General features: G+C 35.9%; 2 protein-coding genes across 2 annotated transcripts; both read left to right on the top strand.

Moving 5' to 3' along the window:
* Nucleotides 1-2,172: 2,172 nt before the first annotated feature.
* LOC108761611 (uncharacterized) lies at nucleotides 2,173-4,021 on the top strand. Its single transcript, XM_018508221.1, has 4 exons — nucleotides 2,173-2,183; nucleotides 2,349-3,132; nucleotides 3,364-3,555; nucleotides 3,711-4,021. The coding sequence occupies exons 2-4, from the start codon at nucleotides 3,079-3,081 to the stop codon at nucleotides 3,987-3,989; spliced, it is 525 nt and encodes a 174-aa protein (XP_018363723.1). The 5' UTR covers nucleotides 2,173-2,183; nucleotides 2,349-3,078; the 3' UTR covers nucleotides 3,990-4,021.
* Nucleotides 4,022-7,708: 3,687 nt separating this feature from the next.
* byn (T-domain transcriptional activator brachyenteron) lies at nucleotides 7,709-16,472 on the top strand. Its single transcript, XM_018508219.1, has 6 exons — nucleotides 7,709-8,546; nucleotides 9,769-9,864; nucleotides 13,329-13,572; nucleotides 13,701-13,854; nucleotides 13,985-14,182; nucleotides 15,355-16,472. Exons 1-6 carry the CDS (start codon nucleotides 8,227-8,229, stop codon nucleotides 16,287-16,289), a joined length of 1,947 nt encoding a protein of 648 aa, XP_018363721.1. The 5' UTR covers nucleotides 7,709-8,226; the 3' UTR covers nucleotides 16,290-16,472.
* Nucleotides 16,473-16,844: the final 372 nt, after the last annotated feature.

Raw genomic sequence — 16,844 nt, 5'->3', positions numbered from 1 at the left:
CGGCAGCTATCGCGACCACCACGACCGGTTCTTGCAGGATTTTCGACATCGAGGATAATCGGACCGCATTCGCTGTTGGCGATGACGCCCGTACCGTCGGCGCGCCCGCGCCGTCGTCGATCGGCAGCGCGTACTGCGGACAACCAGCGACACCGCGCTGGCACAGTCCACACGTAGGTGCTATAGGTAGCGAAATTTAAACGAGATCGGCTGCGGTATCGCGTACCGTACATGTACCATACATTTCTCCATGTTATCGCTATTGAGAAATATCAAGAGACATTTAATGTTTTTGGAACCAAAAATTTACTATTTTTAGATTATAATTGGAAAATGAAAGAGTCATCTTAAATTTATTGCTTCGCGATTGCACAAACGGCCATTTTTTTCTTAATAATTTATAATGGTATTAATAAATATCATTGGTACGGTGGTACGGTACAGAATACCGCTGCAGATCGATTTCAATAGGACGTTATCCTCGTCTTTTTTTAGGCTAAAACGGTTCCCGTAGCTTTCCGGTGCGTGACAGTTTGCGATAAAGTTGAGTGTGGCGGTATATTGTATTTCCGATAGAAACACGTGTGTTACAACAAACAAATTACCGCTGTAACATTTATAGTGTTGATGTGTAGCAAATTTTTATGACAAAAGAACTGTCCACACTTTACATTATACATGCCAATAGGAGATACTTATCCAGAAATTGGACCCGTTATAATTTCGATGTATTTAAATTTAACCGCCAAGGTCATTTCCACGTTTATTTGTGACAAAGAAATTAGCGAGACGACATAAGAACCAACCTTTGATACCTCTAGTGTCAGAAATTCAGCTCGAAATCGCATCGGTTCAACCTCTGGATTTGTCTTCATGATGAAACCTTTGTCGGAACCTACAGCGTCGCTTGGAAAGTAAAAGCGGGGCAAAACGCGTGTCATGCGTAGCGAATGCAAGTGCATCGATTGGCGAAAGCTGTCGGGGATCGATATTGGCGTACGAAACGTCCCGACAAACTGCGAACGTTCGTCGAGATTGTGCCTTTTAGAGGATCGGGGATGCGTCGGGGAGTTCTCGTCGAGTTCTCTCGCCTTAACGAAAATCAAAGTAGCACGATATACCGCGTCTCGTATGCCAAAAGGAAAATATAATCAAAAGAAATCATGCCGAGACGATTCGTATTCGATCGGCACCTTCCATCACTGTTGTTAGATGCCGTCGGCGATATACACGTCGACGAAATTATACATATAAATATAAATAAATATATATATACTTATATATATAATAATCGTGTGTAATAAGAAGAAATGAAAATGCGCGACGAAGAGAGTAAGATTATTTAGTAGATTCTTTAGGTCAGAACGTATTGCCGCACGGAGAAACGATCAAATAAAAGTGAAGTACGCCTGCGAGCGTAGGAAGCCGAGAAGCCGACAGGTAAACGCTCTTCCGTTTCTGGAAAATAATTGCGAAGGGGCATGCACGATGGTTCGTACTAAGAATCTGCATTTAAACATTTCTTTTCAAATTTTTCTCTTATTTTGGTTCATCTAAAATTATTTGATACTTGAGACAATTATATACACATTTTTTCTTTCTTTGCACATACTGCTAATTAATTTTAGTTGGTTAACTAATAATTAATGGACCAATTAAATTAATACTCTTCTATACCTATATATATACTTTATTGCATTTAAATGCTGATTGTATTTACCTCTAAATGTCAAGGTTGGCAGGAAAAATCCAGTGGGTGGAAAAAACCAGAGTAAATTCCGGATTTTACCGGTCCGGAGTTTATTCACTGGAATAATAAACTGGTAAAAACTATAAAACTACTGTTTTAAAATATAAGAACACATGAAGATGATTCGCTATCGATGCATCTCTCTTCTTTTACTTGATTTATTCATTTCACTCTTCCTGTCTGATTCACTTTTATTATCATCATCGTTTTTTTCAAACTTACTATACTTTTGAAGATGTTTCAGTCGTGGAGCTTTTCCACTAACTAATGTTCCACAAGCAATACATTTCTGCTTAATAATGTTGTCAACTGTACAAGATTCAAAGCAAGCCCATACAGGGCCCTTATGTCTTCCTCTTAATGTATTTTTACTCAAAATAATCAAATCTATTTATTTGATTATTTTTAATAGAAAAGATCAGGTTTTTTGCCGGTTTTTTCCGGAAAATACCGGTTTTTACCACTGGCATAGACTTTATCCAAAAAATGTGGACTTTTGCCAACTCTGCTAAATGTTCATATTAATTTTTGAATATATTAATTTTGCACAAAAATTTGTTTTCCACTCTAATTTACAATGAAATGTATTTCATTGTAGGTAGATTCTTAATACGCGCTAATATCTATAACTTGCGTCATAGTCTTATATTGACCAGTTAATTCGGGATAAATTCGTGCCGGATACCCTGTACCTACGATGGGACCAAAAATTAAACGAAAAACTTTTATGTCGCGTTCACCGTCGCGCTTACGTCCTACGTATGGTCGCGTAAAAACAATTTCCCTCATTCTGTTCGCGCGATCGCTCGCGAGTGAAAGCAAAACGTCACACTTCCGCTCCGAAAATGTGGAATATATTCGATAGAATAGTATGACTATGTGAATGAAAGTATATTAGTACACGCGCGCGCGCGCGCGCGCGCGCGCGCACACACACACACACACACACACACATATATAAAATTGAAAAAAATATATTCCACTTCTTGCAACGGAATGAGCATAATCTCACGCCTTACAAAACATATTTAAACAGCTGTCAAATTGGAGTGTGCGTAAATATCATAATCAAAAAATTACTTTATCTTCGTAGGACGAAATCGAAATAATTCTGAATTAGATATCAATAGTATGTGACACCATAAAAAAATCTCCTTGGCGTTGATGTACTGTGCATGTTGGAAGATACAGATAACTTTAAATGAAGAATACTGTGTTTTCAATTAATCAGATGAACATAAATGTACGCTGTGTGATACAATATCATAAGCAACGGTAGCTAAAGATGATAGAACAAACCGACCTATACAACAGACCTACAATGTTTTATGCAACATAAGTACCACAAATGTCAAAAATTTTTGATGCCGAAAATATTAAAGGTACAGTGTCCTTTTAAAATGAAAAATATATTGAATATGTAGATAAATTGGCATTTGCGGTATAATTGTCCTGTGATATAAGATGGACATAAAGATCAACATTGAAATGTATAACTTTACTCTCATTCGATTGGGACGATCGCGAGCAGTATGACAAGAATAAAAGAAACGGATGTCTATGCGACAGTAAAGAAAAAAAAAACAAAATAGTACGTCTTATTTTTTTCCCAGCTGATCCCGGAAGCCTACTTGACGACTCCCTTGCTGTTTCCCTTTCCATCGAAATCCCACGGTATCCTAGGAGCCAATACTATTCACGGATTCACAGAAGATGGACGACTGATATCGCATATTTTGCCCAATGAGTATTGTTGGTTCACCCAGACCGGACACGCAATAGCCAGAATTCCTGATAACCTTGTGGTAAGAATGACATTAAATTTTAATATTACTTTCAGATAATATCTACTGAATTTCAACATAAGTCTCACGAAATTACAGTTAGTCATATTTTTAATTCTGGAACTTGAGTATCGACATTAAGGATTTTTAATTTTATTTTCCATGAAATTACGCAGACTTACGCGGCTTTAATGGATTATTTCAATCAAACAAAGTGGATTCGGCAAAAAGCAACGATCCCACATCCGACGGAATTCCCAATGTTGCTTGGTAATCATATGGGATACGAAAGAATCATTAGTGATCGTGCACGACGAAATTATGCCATCATTAGCGTAGATGAATTGAGAGATCCCAATATTCAACGAGAACGCGAAATTATCAATCTAAAGATGAATCAAGATAAAAATTCACCTGACTTGGACACGTATAAATCTAACGAGAAAAATAATTAAAGAAAATCAGTAGTTGGTATCATTATTAATAATTAAGCAGTAATTCGTTTGAATATTCAAACATTTTATTTGTTAAGCGACGAGTTATCACAATGACTTAAACATATAATTTTTAGAAATTGACATTTGCGGCATATTTCTTATCTTAATTCTTAGATTTTGTTCTTTTTCTTTTCTTCATTATACGAATTTATGAAAAGAATGATTTTACTGAGATATCTAAAAATTTAACTATATAGCGTCTGAAAATAATTTTGTTGGATTATCAAAATAATTATGTAAGAATCTCAAGCATGATAAGCAATATTGCAAGATACTTTTATATTTTAGCAATTATATTCAGTTTAAACGTCCTACATAACTATTTTCAATCTAATTGAATATAAAATTATTTTCTGATCTACATATACCTAGCTAAATTTTTAGATATTTCAATAAAATTTTTTAGATATTAAAACCATTTTTTCCTGTAGAAACCAACTTGCAATATCGCGTAATAAATAATTCTGAATGTTTAAAACTTTACATATCTGATTCTATCGTAAATTTATTCTTGGCCAACGATTTGATTGATAAAGCATTATCATAAGTTGAAAGATCTTTTGGGAAGATGATGACATCTTTGCCCGGCAAACATCGCCGTTTTTGACGTTTGGAACGCACAACTTCCGCTAAAAATATTCGGCGAATGATACAGTGTGTAAATAGACAAACGCCAAAAAAGCGGTTTATCAAAGCGGTCGTAACTGTAGCGGTATCCCTTAAACAGTATAAATGAATACCGAAGACCTCCCGACTCGTGTCTACCTAGCGGCAGGTAGCAATAATCAAGAATGTCCCTATCGTAAACACCTTTGCAGTGTTGTACAGATTGCGTAGAAGTCGTTCGAGGTAAAATTTTTATGATACGCCACCGTGCAGCGGATAGGACGGACATAAACCCACCTTCGAAATCTCTTAATTTCCAAGTGTGTGTCATGCCAGTTGAAAGAACTAAGACAAGATGAATATCCTACCTCTACAATGTGTGTTACATTGAAGATTATGATCAACGCAGGTAAAAAAAAAACATCTTTTTGTTGTAAAAAGGTGTAGAGGAAAGGTAGTTTTAAAAGTTTTAATAAAAGTTATGATTTGTACAATTGTGAGACTCATGCTTTTAGAAAGTCGTCAGCATTAGATCCGAAGGAACTAGCATCCTTTTCTTTTTATGTAGCCTGCGTTGTATGTAGCTGTATACAGTTTTTTTTTATATATAGCTCGCATTCAACATCTATATGTTGAAAGTTAGACTGCCTAAAAAGTTCTTGTCTTTTTACAACTACCGGATGTGGATAGTACTTGGAGAATAAAAATGACACTTTCGTTTTCGACTTCATATATACTTTTAAGAAGATCTCGCGATTGATGTCACCGCGCAGTTTGCGGTTCAGGAACTGACGGTATTTTTGGTAAATAATCGCAGATGCAGTCAGGCTGAAAATTGTAATTACCTTCGACAACCTCGGACCGCCTTCAATAAAGATAGCTCCGCTCTCGGCCTCCGGCAATGTCGCGGCACCAGGACGATCACGAGTACATGCTCTCCGCACGAAATTGCTAGCACAAATAACCGATAGAGTTACAGCCGTCTTCACGTCCGGCGATTGCTGTCCGAACTCCGAAACCGTGCGCGATGGCAAACAAGAGAACGGTCCTCCTCAAATATCTGCTCGCGATGCGTCGTGCGACTGGTCGAACGGTGTTCTGTTGATTTTTGTCATTTGACTCCAGACGACTAACATATTCCTATTCCTCCCCCCTTTCCGATCGTTTCGTTTGTGATAGACGAGGAACTCCATTTTCATAATCGACAAATATCGAAATTACTACAAGTAAATTTCACGAATTTCCTTTCTGAGACTGAGATGCGAATCACGAGATTTTAAGTAAATTATTGAAATGTTTGCAAAATCTTGTTATACAATATATACAGGAGAATATTAAGTTTTTCTAAAATGAAAAAGTTCTGAGATATTTAATCCGAACGTGAATTAAGTATTACATTAAAGGGCTGCTAATGTGCGCGCGCCCGATTTTTCATTATCTGGTTAACTTGTAATTAAGCTTAACCTTATGTTTCACTCAATGGACTTCATCATAAATAACATCATCATAAACGAAGCTTATTGGATAAAGCATCAGGTTAAGTCTAACCACAAGTTAACCAGAGAATAAAAAAACCGAGCCTTAAATAGAATCGAGTAGTGTATCGCTTATCACGAGAAAATATCGAAAACATCGTATATCATCGGAAGAAATCGTATATCAAAGATAATAAATCTAAAAATTTAGATATCAACATATTCCAGAATTTAAGCAACAAAGACTATATTGTTAGTATTTAAACACGTATAACTTAGGCACGTTTGTTGTTCAAATCTAAAATTCGAAATCAAATAATTTATTATTTTATATTGGATTCTTAATCGCTTGAAAATCTCTTCTAACTTCTTTTACTTAAATATATAACACTTAAATAGTGATTTAAGTAATAACGTGCACACTTACTAATTCCTGGGATGTCTTGATGTTTTACTTAACAATTTTTATCAATAAATGTGATTAGATTTTATCACGCAATTTCTCCTATTATTCTTAATGTTTCCCCAATTAAGATAAACGATTTATCACTCGATTCCATTAAGTAAGCTTTTAATATAATATATAATTAACATATATAATTTGTACATCTCAGAACTTTTTCATTTTGATTGATGAACAGCCAAAACTTAACATCCTCTTTTCAAAAAAGAATTATAATATAAAAGAAAATAGAGCGCAATCAAACACAAGAGTGTAATCACTTTTCATTTTTAAACAAATTGTTCGTTGACAGTAACTATTATACATAACGAAGAGAGAGAGAGAGAGAGAGAGAGAGAGAAGAAAAGTAATTAATTCAATTTAATTCTATTTCATTTTTTGCTGTGGAGATTAATGCTACCTTATATTAAAAATGAATATTTAAACAGAGAAATTAGAATAACTGACAGAGAAACAATTTCTTAAGTTTTTTTAGTGTGGCTATGTCGAGGCCCGTTATGCCTCGTCAACGAGAGCAACACTTACATCTTTCACGAGAAACAAATACATCTCGCATACTTTCCCGAGTGCAACAGACGCAAATATTAACTCGTAGAGGTGACATGTCGCATTGCCGTGATTTCGCTCCACGAAGATACAAACACTTCCTTGCGACCTTGGTAAGATGGTTTCTTCCCATCGGCCGTGCGACGTATATATTTTCGATCAAGACGAATTCGCGACCGACCGACATTAATCAAAAGGACGATTACAGCAACGATTCGGTTCACCACGTGCGGATCCGTGTACGTTGTCCGTAAGGACTAATCGAGAATCCGGCGACCGGCGACGTGGGCGGACTAGCGAACGACATGTTTGTTGTCGAACCCACCAATCACGGTGGATTTGTAAAGACGACTCACTCGTCCATTGGTAGAGGCATGACATCGAAGGCGGCACCCGCCGTTGTGACGACGCGGCGACCGGCAAATCGACCTCAACCAATGGATACCGTAATGGTACCGCCATGCTGCACCCGTGAGCTCCTAATTTAGCGAGTAATTAGCACCCGGCAAGCGCGAACACGGCTCGAGCCGGTGCCTCTCTTGACGGCCGCGTACCCACTGAGAAACGGAGAAAGAGAGGACGCGAAGCGAGAACAGAGAGGCAGATATATCGCCGGTCAGTCTTCGGCGAGTCTTCGCCGACTAGTGTGAAATATCGCGCCCAAGTGTTACGAGCCTACGGCCACGCGGCGCGGCTTCTCACAACGCGGCCTATCCTCCGCCGCCGACGGAGACGTTTGGTGCCGCGACGAGAACGACGCTTTTCCATCCCCCTCCGCTGTCCTCTGCAAGATCACATCCGTTTTTCTCATCCGTGCCCGTGGGACGACGTCGCAAATTTGGAATCTGCGAATCGATCAACAGCGAAAGCAAACCAAATTTTCACGTCCCTCTCTCCTGCTGTGAGTCTCTTTGGAAAATATACCGCGTCGCGCATGTAGTTTTCGTACTTTTTTTTTGTCCTTGTATATACAACAGTTTATATATAATTGTTACTCTTGATCAAGAGACAGAACGTCGATTGAATTTTTAATTTGATAACATATCGGAGAGGGTGAAAGGATCAAAGTATATACAAAGTGATTTATTATTGGAGAACACTCAAGATGCAACCGGCGGGCGCGCCGCGAACGCCGGGTTCTCCAACGCGTTCTTCGTGCCACGAGCGCGATCGCGAGCGCGAAAGGGAACGCGAGCAGGAGCGAGATCGCGAGCGAGATCGCGGCGGAAGGCAGAATCGGACGAGTCCTGTGGAGGATCGAGAAGATCGCGAAGAGCGGGGTTCGATTGCGAGACAAAATATTGGCCCTCCTGCCGCGATCTCGGGGAATCAAGGATTGCCGCTGTCTTTGTCGCTGGAAGATCGAGAGCTCTGGACCAGATTCCAGTGCATCACGAACGAGATGATCGTCACAAAAAATGGAAGGTACATGCATACGGATTAACTGGAAGATTAATAAAAAATATTTGAGCTTGAAGGGAGGAATAGTTCTCTATTGCTACTATATTAATGCATTGTACGATCGGTACAACGTACGGATTGATATTACCGCGGGAAAGTGATTTTTATGCACTCCAAAACTCATAAGAATAAGATACCACAAGTTTTTTTAGCCATGATAGACATCCGATATCCGATAGAAATATTTGTTTACCGCGAACAAAAATATCATTAGCTAGAATCTCAGGCAAAACCGGAAATCGATTATTTATTTATCTCTCTCTCTCTCTCTCTCTCTCTCTCTCTCTCTCTCTCACATTCTATATTATAGCAAGAAAATGTTAAGCCGTGAGCTAAAGCAAAGGAAGCTGCATAGCAGTTTCAATCTAGGTACGCATATTTTTTATTTGGGACAAATAATACTGTAAATATTTTGCTTAATTAATATACATTTCACATTATAATATAACAGCAGCTCTCTGGGCAATGAAAACTCTCATACTTTTTAATAAGAGATCACGATATGTATGAGGTACGTATTATTAACAAAGTTGCACGGCATATGAAATATCAAAGTCGGAACGCATAAAAAATAAAAAATAAATCTCAACTAGTTTTTTTCATTTTTTCATTTTTTCTTTTAAAACTACGCTCCTCTTTTGAGCGAAAACATAACGACAATCATAATGTTTTGATGGTCGATGAAAATGTCCGGTCAGTATTTGTCTGACGGTGGAAAACTTTTTCAGGAAAAACATATCATATCTAGATACATATTATTTATTGTAAAGAAATAGACAATATCGAGCCAATGTATAGTTAGGATACCAAAGTGAATGATAAAGGTCGATCTTTAGAAAGACGGAGTTCCCCGGGATTATTGTGGGAAGATTCAGCCATCGGCAATAAAACTTTACGATGCTTACAGTCCTCTTATAAAACGTTCTCCTGTCGAGCTGATGCCTGCGAGCAAGCACTTTGCCTGCACACCCGCAATCGACAAACCATAATCGTTTTTATTAATACACGGCTCGTAAATGTATAGTCGAGGAGACACAAGTGTATCCAAGTTCGCGGCGGTTATCTTTTGATCCACACCGTGGATTTTACCGTCGATGTCGATCTTTCGCGCGCATCCCGCAAATCTCATGGCTTTACGATCGGTAACGTATTATGCGCATTTCTGACATGTCACTTTCGTCCGCAGGAGAATGTTTCCCGTGGTGAAGGTCGTTGCACGTGGTTTGGAACCGGCGGCTATGTATACTCTGCTACTGGAATTCGTGCAAGTTGATCCGCACAGGTAATGTTCAATTTTATGTATAATAAATGATTTGACAAGTGTATTCTTAAAGGTGGGAACACAGAATCTTGCATAACGCATAATGCATAAGAAAATGAACCAACAAAAATCTTTCATTTCCTTTCTTTCCATGAAATATTGTAAAAAACTTTGATTGATTTTCTTACGTCTAATGCAAGACTCTACATGCTCCTGTCCTTTAGAAGTTTTCTACAATAAGCTATTACTCAAGTTTTAAGTCTTAAGACGTAGGAAATTGTCAATCATAGTCGATTATTCTTTTCACATTCGTTTGAGATTGGTTAATTTCTTCTTATTAATGATTTATTGTAGAAAGCTTCTTAAGAGCAGGAGATTTTTGCATAACGCATAATGTATAAGCAGGGATGGGAAAGTTACTTTGTAAAAGTAATTAATTACTGTTACAAGTTATTGACTCTGAAAAGTAATTCGTTACAGTTACAGTTACTGAAAAAGTAACTTTAAGTTACTTTGAAGTTACTTTTTTCATCGGAATTTTTCATCGGAATTTTTCATCGGAATTTTAGTAGTATCGATACCATTAGGGTTGTATTCAGAAACGTTATCCAACTGTCCCTTCAAATACCGTTTTATCCTTGTTTTTCACCTAATATTAAACAAGGATGATACACAGGATCATCAGAGTAATGCAGCCTAGGACAATTAAAAAAAAAGGCTTTTTTTTGTATTTACATGTTATATAATTTTATTCAAAAAGATAAAAAAATTGTATCGCAAAGACATTTTTCGTTAAAGTAATATAAACACATATGAATATGAAATAGCACAAATATACAATGTTTTTTGTAAAAAAATTCTTTTTATATTCGACTAAAAGTTGCAAATAAATTCCAGCACTAATCCAAAATGGTCTACAACCGTTCAAAATATAAACCAAACAGATACAAGAGTTCATTGAACGCTTTAATTAAATTTTTTTCTTCTGATTAATCAAATGTTTCAAAGTATTTGTAGCGCCAAGTGGACACTACCGCATACTAAATTGACAAATAAATTTAAAATATATAAAATAACCATGAAAGTAACTATTAAATTAGTTACTAGTTACTTAAAAGATGTAACTAAGTTAAGTTATAATTACAGATGGAAAAAAAGTAACGAAGTTAAGTTACAATTACTGAAAAAAAGTAACTCTAATTGTAACTTCGTTACAAGTAACGAGTTACTTCCCATCCCTGTATATAAGACATAAGAAAATCAATCAATCAGAATCTTTTATTCGATGAGAAGAAAGGAAATGAAGGATTTTGATTGGCTCATTTTCTTATGCATTACGCTTTATGGAAGATTCTGCTCCCGTCTTGAGGCTTCTTGCCACTATATTATTGTCACTTTTATCACGTTTCACTTACTATCTTAGATCGTAACATCAGAAGCAGAAAAAATAAAAATTTTTGCAAAAATTATTTGCATAGAAATATTTTTCAATAAAACAATATTTGCAATCCAACAAATTTATAAAATATACCGAAAACTATTTTGTTAGTTTCGGAGAGAAATTAACCTATATTTATTTCTATATATCATTATATCACACACACACGCACACACACATTAGACAGTTTATTATAACTGTGAACACAACTTATTTTATTTTTTATTTTATGCATAATTTCATTTCTAGATATATGGTTATTTTTTAATTATAGTGAAACAAGAGACTTTTCGATATATGTTACAAGTCGATTTTATTGAATAAGTTGTTTTATTGGAATATACAAGGTGTAATTTAAAAAATGCCTACGAATATAGCGCTATACCTAATAAAAAACTAAGTCTAAAACTTATGAGCCATTTTGCAATTTTCACAATTTTTTTTAGTTATCCAGTAAATATAATGTTTAAAATTGACATAAGACAATTGGCATAAGACAATTTTAAGAAATTGTTAAGAGTTCGTCTTTGAGATATTTCATAAAGAACATTGAAAAATATTTTAAAGTCGTCTTATGCGTCGATTTTATCTACTTATTTGACAACATTTAGAAATTAATGTCTTGTTAACTATTGCGAAAATTGCAAATTAGTTTTAGACTCATGTCAGTTTTTGATCAGAAGTAGTGTTACACGGTTCGTGGGCGTTTTTTAAGTTGCACCCTATATATTTATACAATATATTATTATATTTTGTAAGAATTTTTATTATAATTTTCTCGCTTTTGTCATAATTTGAGACAGTTAAGATAGTAGTGGTGAGTGACTAGGAACCAGAAAAGCAACGATTATCTTCCATGTTTTATCAAAAGTTAAAAATAATTTAATTTTTTCTCTTTTTCTCAAGTATCAAACATCGAGATTTTTAGGGAAATATATCTAGATTTTTAAAAGTAATCATAAAAATTTTATTCTGAATATTATAGTTCGAAAGTTAAAGTTAAACCGATAGTTTAATTTTCGGATAATACGAAGTGCTACGGAGGATAGAGGGTGACACAGTGGGTAGCAAAATGGTCGTACGCACAATATATGTGTATACTGAGTCAATTTTTCACCTACCCTTTATCTTTTGTCCCAGGGCAGAATTTCACACATTTATTTTTATTTCACCATATTTTTAAATATTTTTGTTTTTCAAAAAAGAGAAAAATAGCGTTAAAATAATAGAGAATAACTGAAATAGAAGAAAATCTCTACTTATAACATATGATATTTATTTTGATTTTAGACACGTAAAGAATTTGTTTCAACTATTGCATGAGAAAAATATATGTAAATATTTATTCAAATATTATTCATATATTTGTCATCAGTTCTAAAGTTTAAATCTTGACTGACCCGGCATTTATCGGCTGAGGAATTAAACTATCTCTTAATTTTAATTAATAACAAGTGAAAATTTTGTACAAATTGCAAAGTTATGCTGAGGAGAATAGAAAGCGCATAGCATCGAAATATTGTGTAGGCAGCAAACGTATAAGCGCGTTACCGATTTGCATTGATTTATTTCGCGAGCAAAAGGAACGGGGGGCGTGAAGGACACTAACAGGTCGTAATTACCGTACCCCTTTCGTTCAAGCATCACGTAACGTCGCTAAAGTCGATTCTAAACTTGTTAGTACGTTATTTTTAACTCGTCGACGATTCGTCATCGGTGTTGAACGAACCATGAGGCATTCGCGAGCCTCATAATAGCTTTCGCAAAACAATCTCGGAAGATGATTGAAAAAAATAAAAAAGAGTAGTACAGTACTAATCCTGTTGAGCCTACGAATACTTAATGTAAATTCTCTTTACCGAATTAGTTTTATAAGATTGTTCTCGTTTCTTTTTTTCAACAAGAATACAGGTAGTACAATTCTTCCCAAGTCTCTTATGAGAAAGAACCGGACATTTAATGCATATACATTGGTTTTTTTTTATAATATGAATGATTTACATAAATCATCTGTGAGATATAAAGTTTGTTCTTTAACCGAATCAAGGTGGAAATACGTCAATGGTGAGTGGGTACCAGGTGGGAAAGCGGAAGTTGCCCCGCCTAATCCGATTTACATCCACCCGGAAAGTCCAAATTTCGGAGCTCATTGGATGAAAGAGGCAGTATCATTTGCTAAGGTCAAATTAACAAATAAGTCGAATGGTAATGGGCAGATCATGCTGAACTCGTTACATAAGTACGAGCCACGTGTTCATTTGGTCCGAGTGGGTGCCGAAGAACAGAGAACGGTACATTTTCTCCTTTCTTTCTCTCGTTTCTTTGTTTTTTTTTTATTATTATTTGTGCCATAATTTTTAATCCCGATAATTTTCAATTATTTTATTTTATCATTATAATTATTCTATTATTACTGTAGGTTCTCACATATCGTTTTCCCGAAACGCAATTCATCGCGGTGACAGCGTATCAGAACGAGGAAGTTACGAGTCTGAAGATCAAATATAATCCATTCGCGAAGGCGTTTCTTGATGCCAAGGAGAGACCTGCCGATTCACAGACTTATCCGCAATGTAAGTTGACATGATAAATAATGGCAATAATGCAAATATTATGAATAAAAAAAAGAATGCTGGGAATAAATCGGCAATTTAAACTGGGATTCTGTAAAATAATAATTAATAATATGATAACATTTTGCAGATGCAAGCGCATTGTTTTTACCGCAACCTACAATGGGATATGAATACAACACCGCATCAGCGATAGCTGCCGCACAAAATCAAGTATCGGCTTGTGTTAGCAATCACTTCTCTAATTCATGCACCGTCACTACATCTGGGCACAGAAGCGCCTGCAGAGCAGCGCCTTATACTTTGAGACACAAGTATGTTCAAGATGGTAAGTAAAATTCTTTTACTGTTTTATTAGAATTTTAATTATAAATCTTTATAAAAAACGTAGGTTGTAAAAAATATATGTCGTTCCCTTACTTCAAAAGTGATACAACTCAAAAAATTAATCAATTAAATAGAAGAAGCTCCAATTACGGTCAAAGTTAGATATTGGAATAATACGTCTATATATTTTTCAAATAAATTTATCTCAGATATGTGATTGTACGTCAATTATTTTTTCAACTTGCAACGCAATCAAAGTGAAATAATAGTAATCCATCCAAATTAAATTAGATTGTCGATTTGATGCTACTAGCATCTTAAAACCTTTAAAGAACTTATTACAAAAAATATTCCCTCAACCGGGAATTCGAATCCGGATTTTCCGACGAGGGATCTCAAATTAATGATCTCCTTAAATCGACGATCTAATTTAATTTGAGGGGATAGCTTTTGATCGTAATTAGGCGCTTCTTTTATTTAGTTAATGTATTCATATAAGTGATCTTGTTCTGATAAAAAAATTAACTTTTTCAGGAAAAGGAAAAACTAGTTTTCAATTTAATAGAAAGTCATTAACTAATCAAAAAGTATTGGTAAAAAGGATAAATTCTTAGAAATATGATTAAATATTATTTTGTTTTATAATCCTTAAAAAATATCTTTTAGGACGATTTTAATATCCTAAAAATATTGTAACAAATGCAGAATAATTTATGAAAAATGACATAACATGAAATATCTTATATATCACCAATAGTTTATATTTAAATCAGCTAAATGACTAAATTCAAAATAAAACAATTTCTTTAAACTTCGATCACATCAAAACTGCCTTAACTCTAAATGTTCTTCGTAGAAGATTCTCATGTTTATTTACAAAAAATGATACATCCCAAAATGTGTCGCTCTTATAGAAAGTATTATAGTTTCTTTGAAAACCTTGAGAACGATACAAATGCTGTTTAGTGGATAGAAGTTAAGTTAGTTTACTTTTGATGATTGACAGAATAATCTTTACCTAATTCATTCATGACAATAACTTGAAAATCATATTTTTTTAGTTGTTTCATTTTTTTAAGTAAAGGAACTTAAGGAACGATATTTTCTTCTCTTTTTTTAAAAATAAATAAAATGTTTGCAAAAAAAGCATAATCTTTTTTTTTCTATACATAGAACAGCATGGGGACGCGTACGCACCGATGCCGCTTTTACATTCCACGGCTTACGTGGCGGCTCCGGCCTGGTCACCGCGGAGTCCAGAATCGCTACAAAATCTCAACTCTACGTGCTTACCGCCCGTCGCGTCGCAGGAATGGCCAACGTCACCGTCACCGTCGCCAACGTCATCACACACGGTTCTCGGCAGAGCCGTGGTCGGTACCGTCTCCACGACCACCGTCACCGGTTGCACTTTATATGTGCCGTCAAACTTACCATCTCAAGAGCAGCATAGCGCTGACTCGACCTGGATACATTCCAACGCTCTGGAACAACAGCAACAACAGCAACAGCAACAGCAACAGCAACAGCAGCAGCAGCAGCAGCAGCAACCCTATTTAAATTTGAATCTTCATTTGCATCACCAAATGTCTCCGTATAGTTCCATTTCGCACGCAGGGTTACACCATACGGGCTTACATCCACAAAGTGGAGAACCCGTTCCTCCAGCAGAGGCGAACGAATACGTCCACGAATATCATCATACCTCGCCGGTACAATCGACTACTCCCGATCAGCATCGTCATCAGCAGCAGCATCACTCTCAAGCGCAGATGTTACATCTGCAGACACTTCCGCAAACAGAAACGTCTTCGCCGGTCAGTGTAGAATATGACAGTCCGCCTAAGGAGCATCCTCACATCCAAATAGGCTATCCCGAGCAAACCGCAGATGCTTTGAACGAGGTGCAACCGGACGACGAGAGACGATACTTAACCACGGTCGTCGACCGTCATCCTCATCCTTCTCATCATCATCATCATCATCATCATCATCATCCACATCATCATCACAATCATCATCGACAGGACACAGAGATCACCGGCGAGCAGCCGAATGCTTGGACACCATTGACACCACCGCCAGCACCACAAACAACCGCCATTTGACTCGGATTCATACACTGGAAATTATACACAAACGTTACACATGTCCGAAAATGCACGTCCGAGTTTACTATCGCGTGTAAGAGCCTTGAATGCAGAATATTGTCACAGTGATATTGATTTGAAGACACAACATCAGATCAATGATAAATATATAAACGTAATAATTAATTAAGAAAATTTTCATTGCGCACTATAGATATTAAAATGTCTAACTTTATCGATCCGTCCTAAATAATGTAATATCTATTTCAATTATTCTTAATTGATCGCGAATATATTAATAGCTATGTTATGAGGAAATAAAGTACAGATAAAATATTTTTTTTTTAAATACATATATCTTGTCTTATATACATATCATATAAATAATATTTTTTTAACTTTCGGGAGGTCGCGATCCTTAATTTAATGCCGAAGATCATGGTGCACTGAGAGAAAAATATTTGGTATTTGTAACTATAATTACATATTACTATAATTATGATTACTACTTCTATAATAATAATAACAGTAACTATGTGTATAGTTCTAGCCATGATATTTTGGGACAACCAT

The sequence above is a fragment of the Trachymyrmex cornetzi genome, unplaced genomic scaffold (genome assembly GCF_001594075.2).
Source record: "Trachymyrmex cornetzi isolate Tcor2-1 unplaced genomic scaffold, Tcor1.1 scaffold257, whole genome shotgun sequence".
Classification (NCBI taxonomy): domain Eukaryota; kingdom Metazoa; phylum Arthropoda; class Insecta; order Hymenoptera; family Formicidae; genus Trachymyrmex; species Trachymyrmex cornetzi.
The sequence above is the reverse complement of the archived record's forward strand: the minus strand, read 5'-3'. Positions and strand labels throughout refer to the sequence as shown.

Coding starts and splice junctions, on each gene's coding strand:
- LOC108761611 (XM_018508221.1), top strand. CDS start 3,079: ATGCAACATAAGTACCACAAATGTCAAAAATTTTTGATGCCGAAAATA. Junction 3,133..3,363: donor TGATGCCGAAAATATTAAAG/GTACAGTGTCCT, acceptor TTTTTTTCCCAG/CTGATCCCGGAAGCCTACTT. Junction 3,556..3,710: donor GAATTCCTGATAACCTTGTG/GTAAGAATGACA, acceptor GAAATTACGCAG/ACTTACGCGGCTTTAATGGA.
- byn (XM_018508219.1), top strand. CDS start 8,227: ATGCAACCGGCGGGCGCGCCGCGAACGCCGGGTTCTCCAACGCGTTCT. Junction 9,865..13,328: donor GTGCAAGTTGATCCGCACAG/GTAATGTTCAAT, acceptor AACCGAATCAAG/GTGGAAATACGTCAATGGTG. Junction 13,855..13,984: donor TTCACAGACTTATCCGCAAT/GTAAGTTGACAT, acceptor AACATTTTGCAG/ATGCAAGCGCATTGTTTTTA.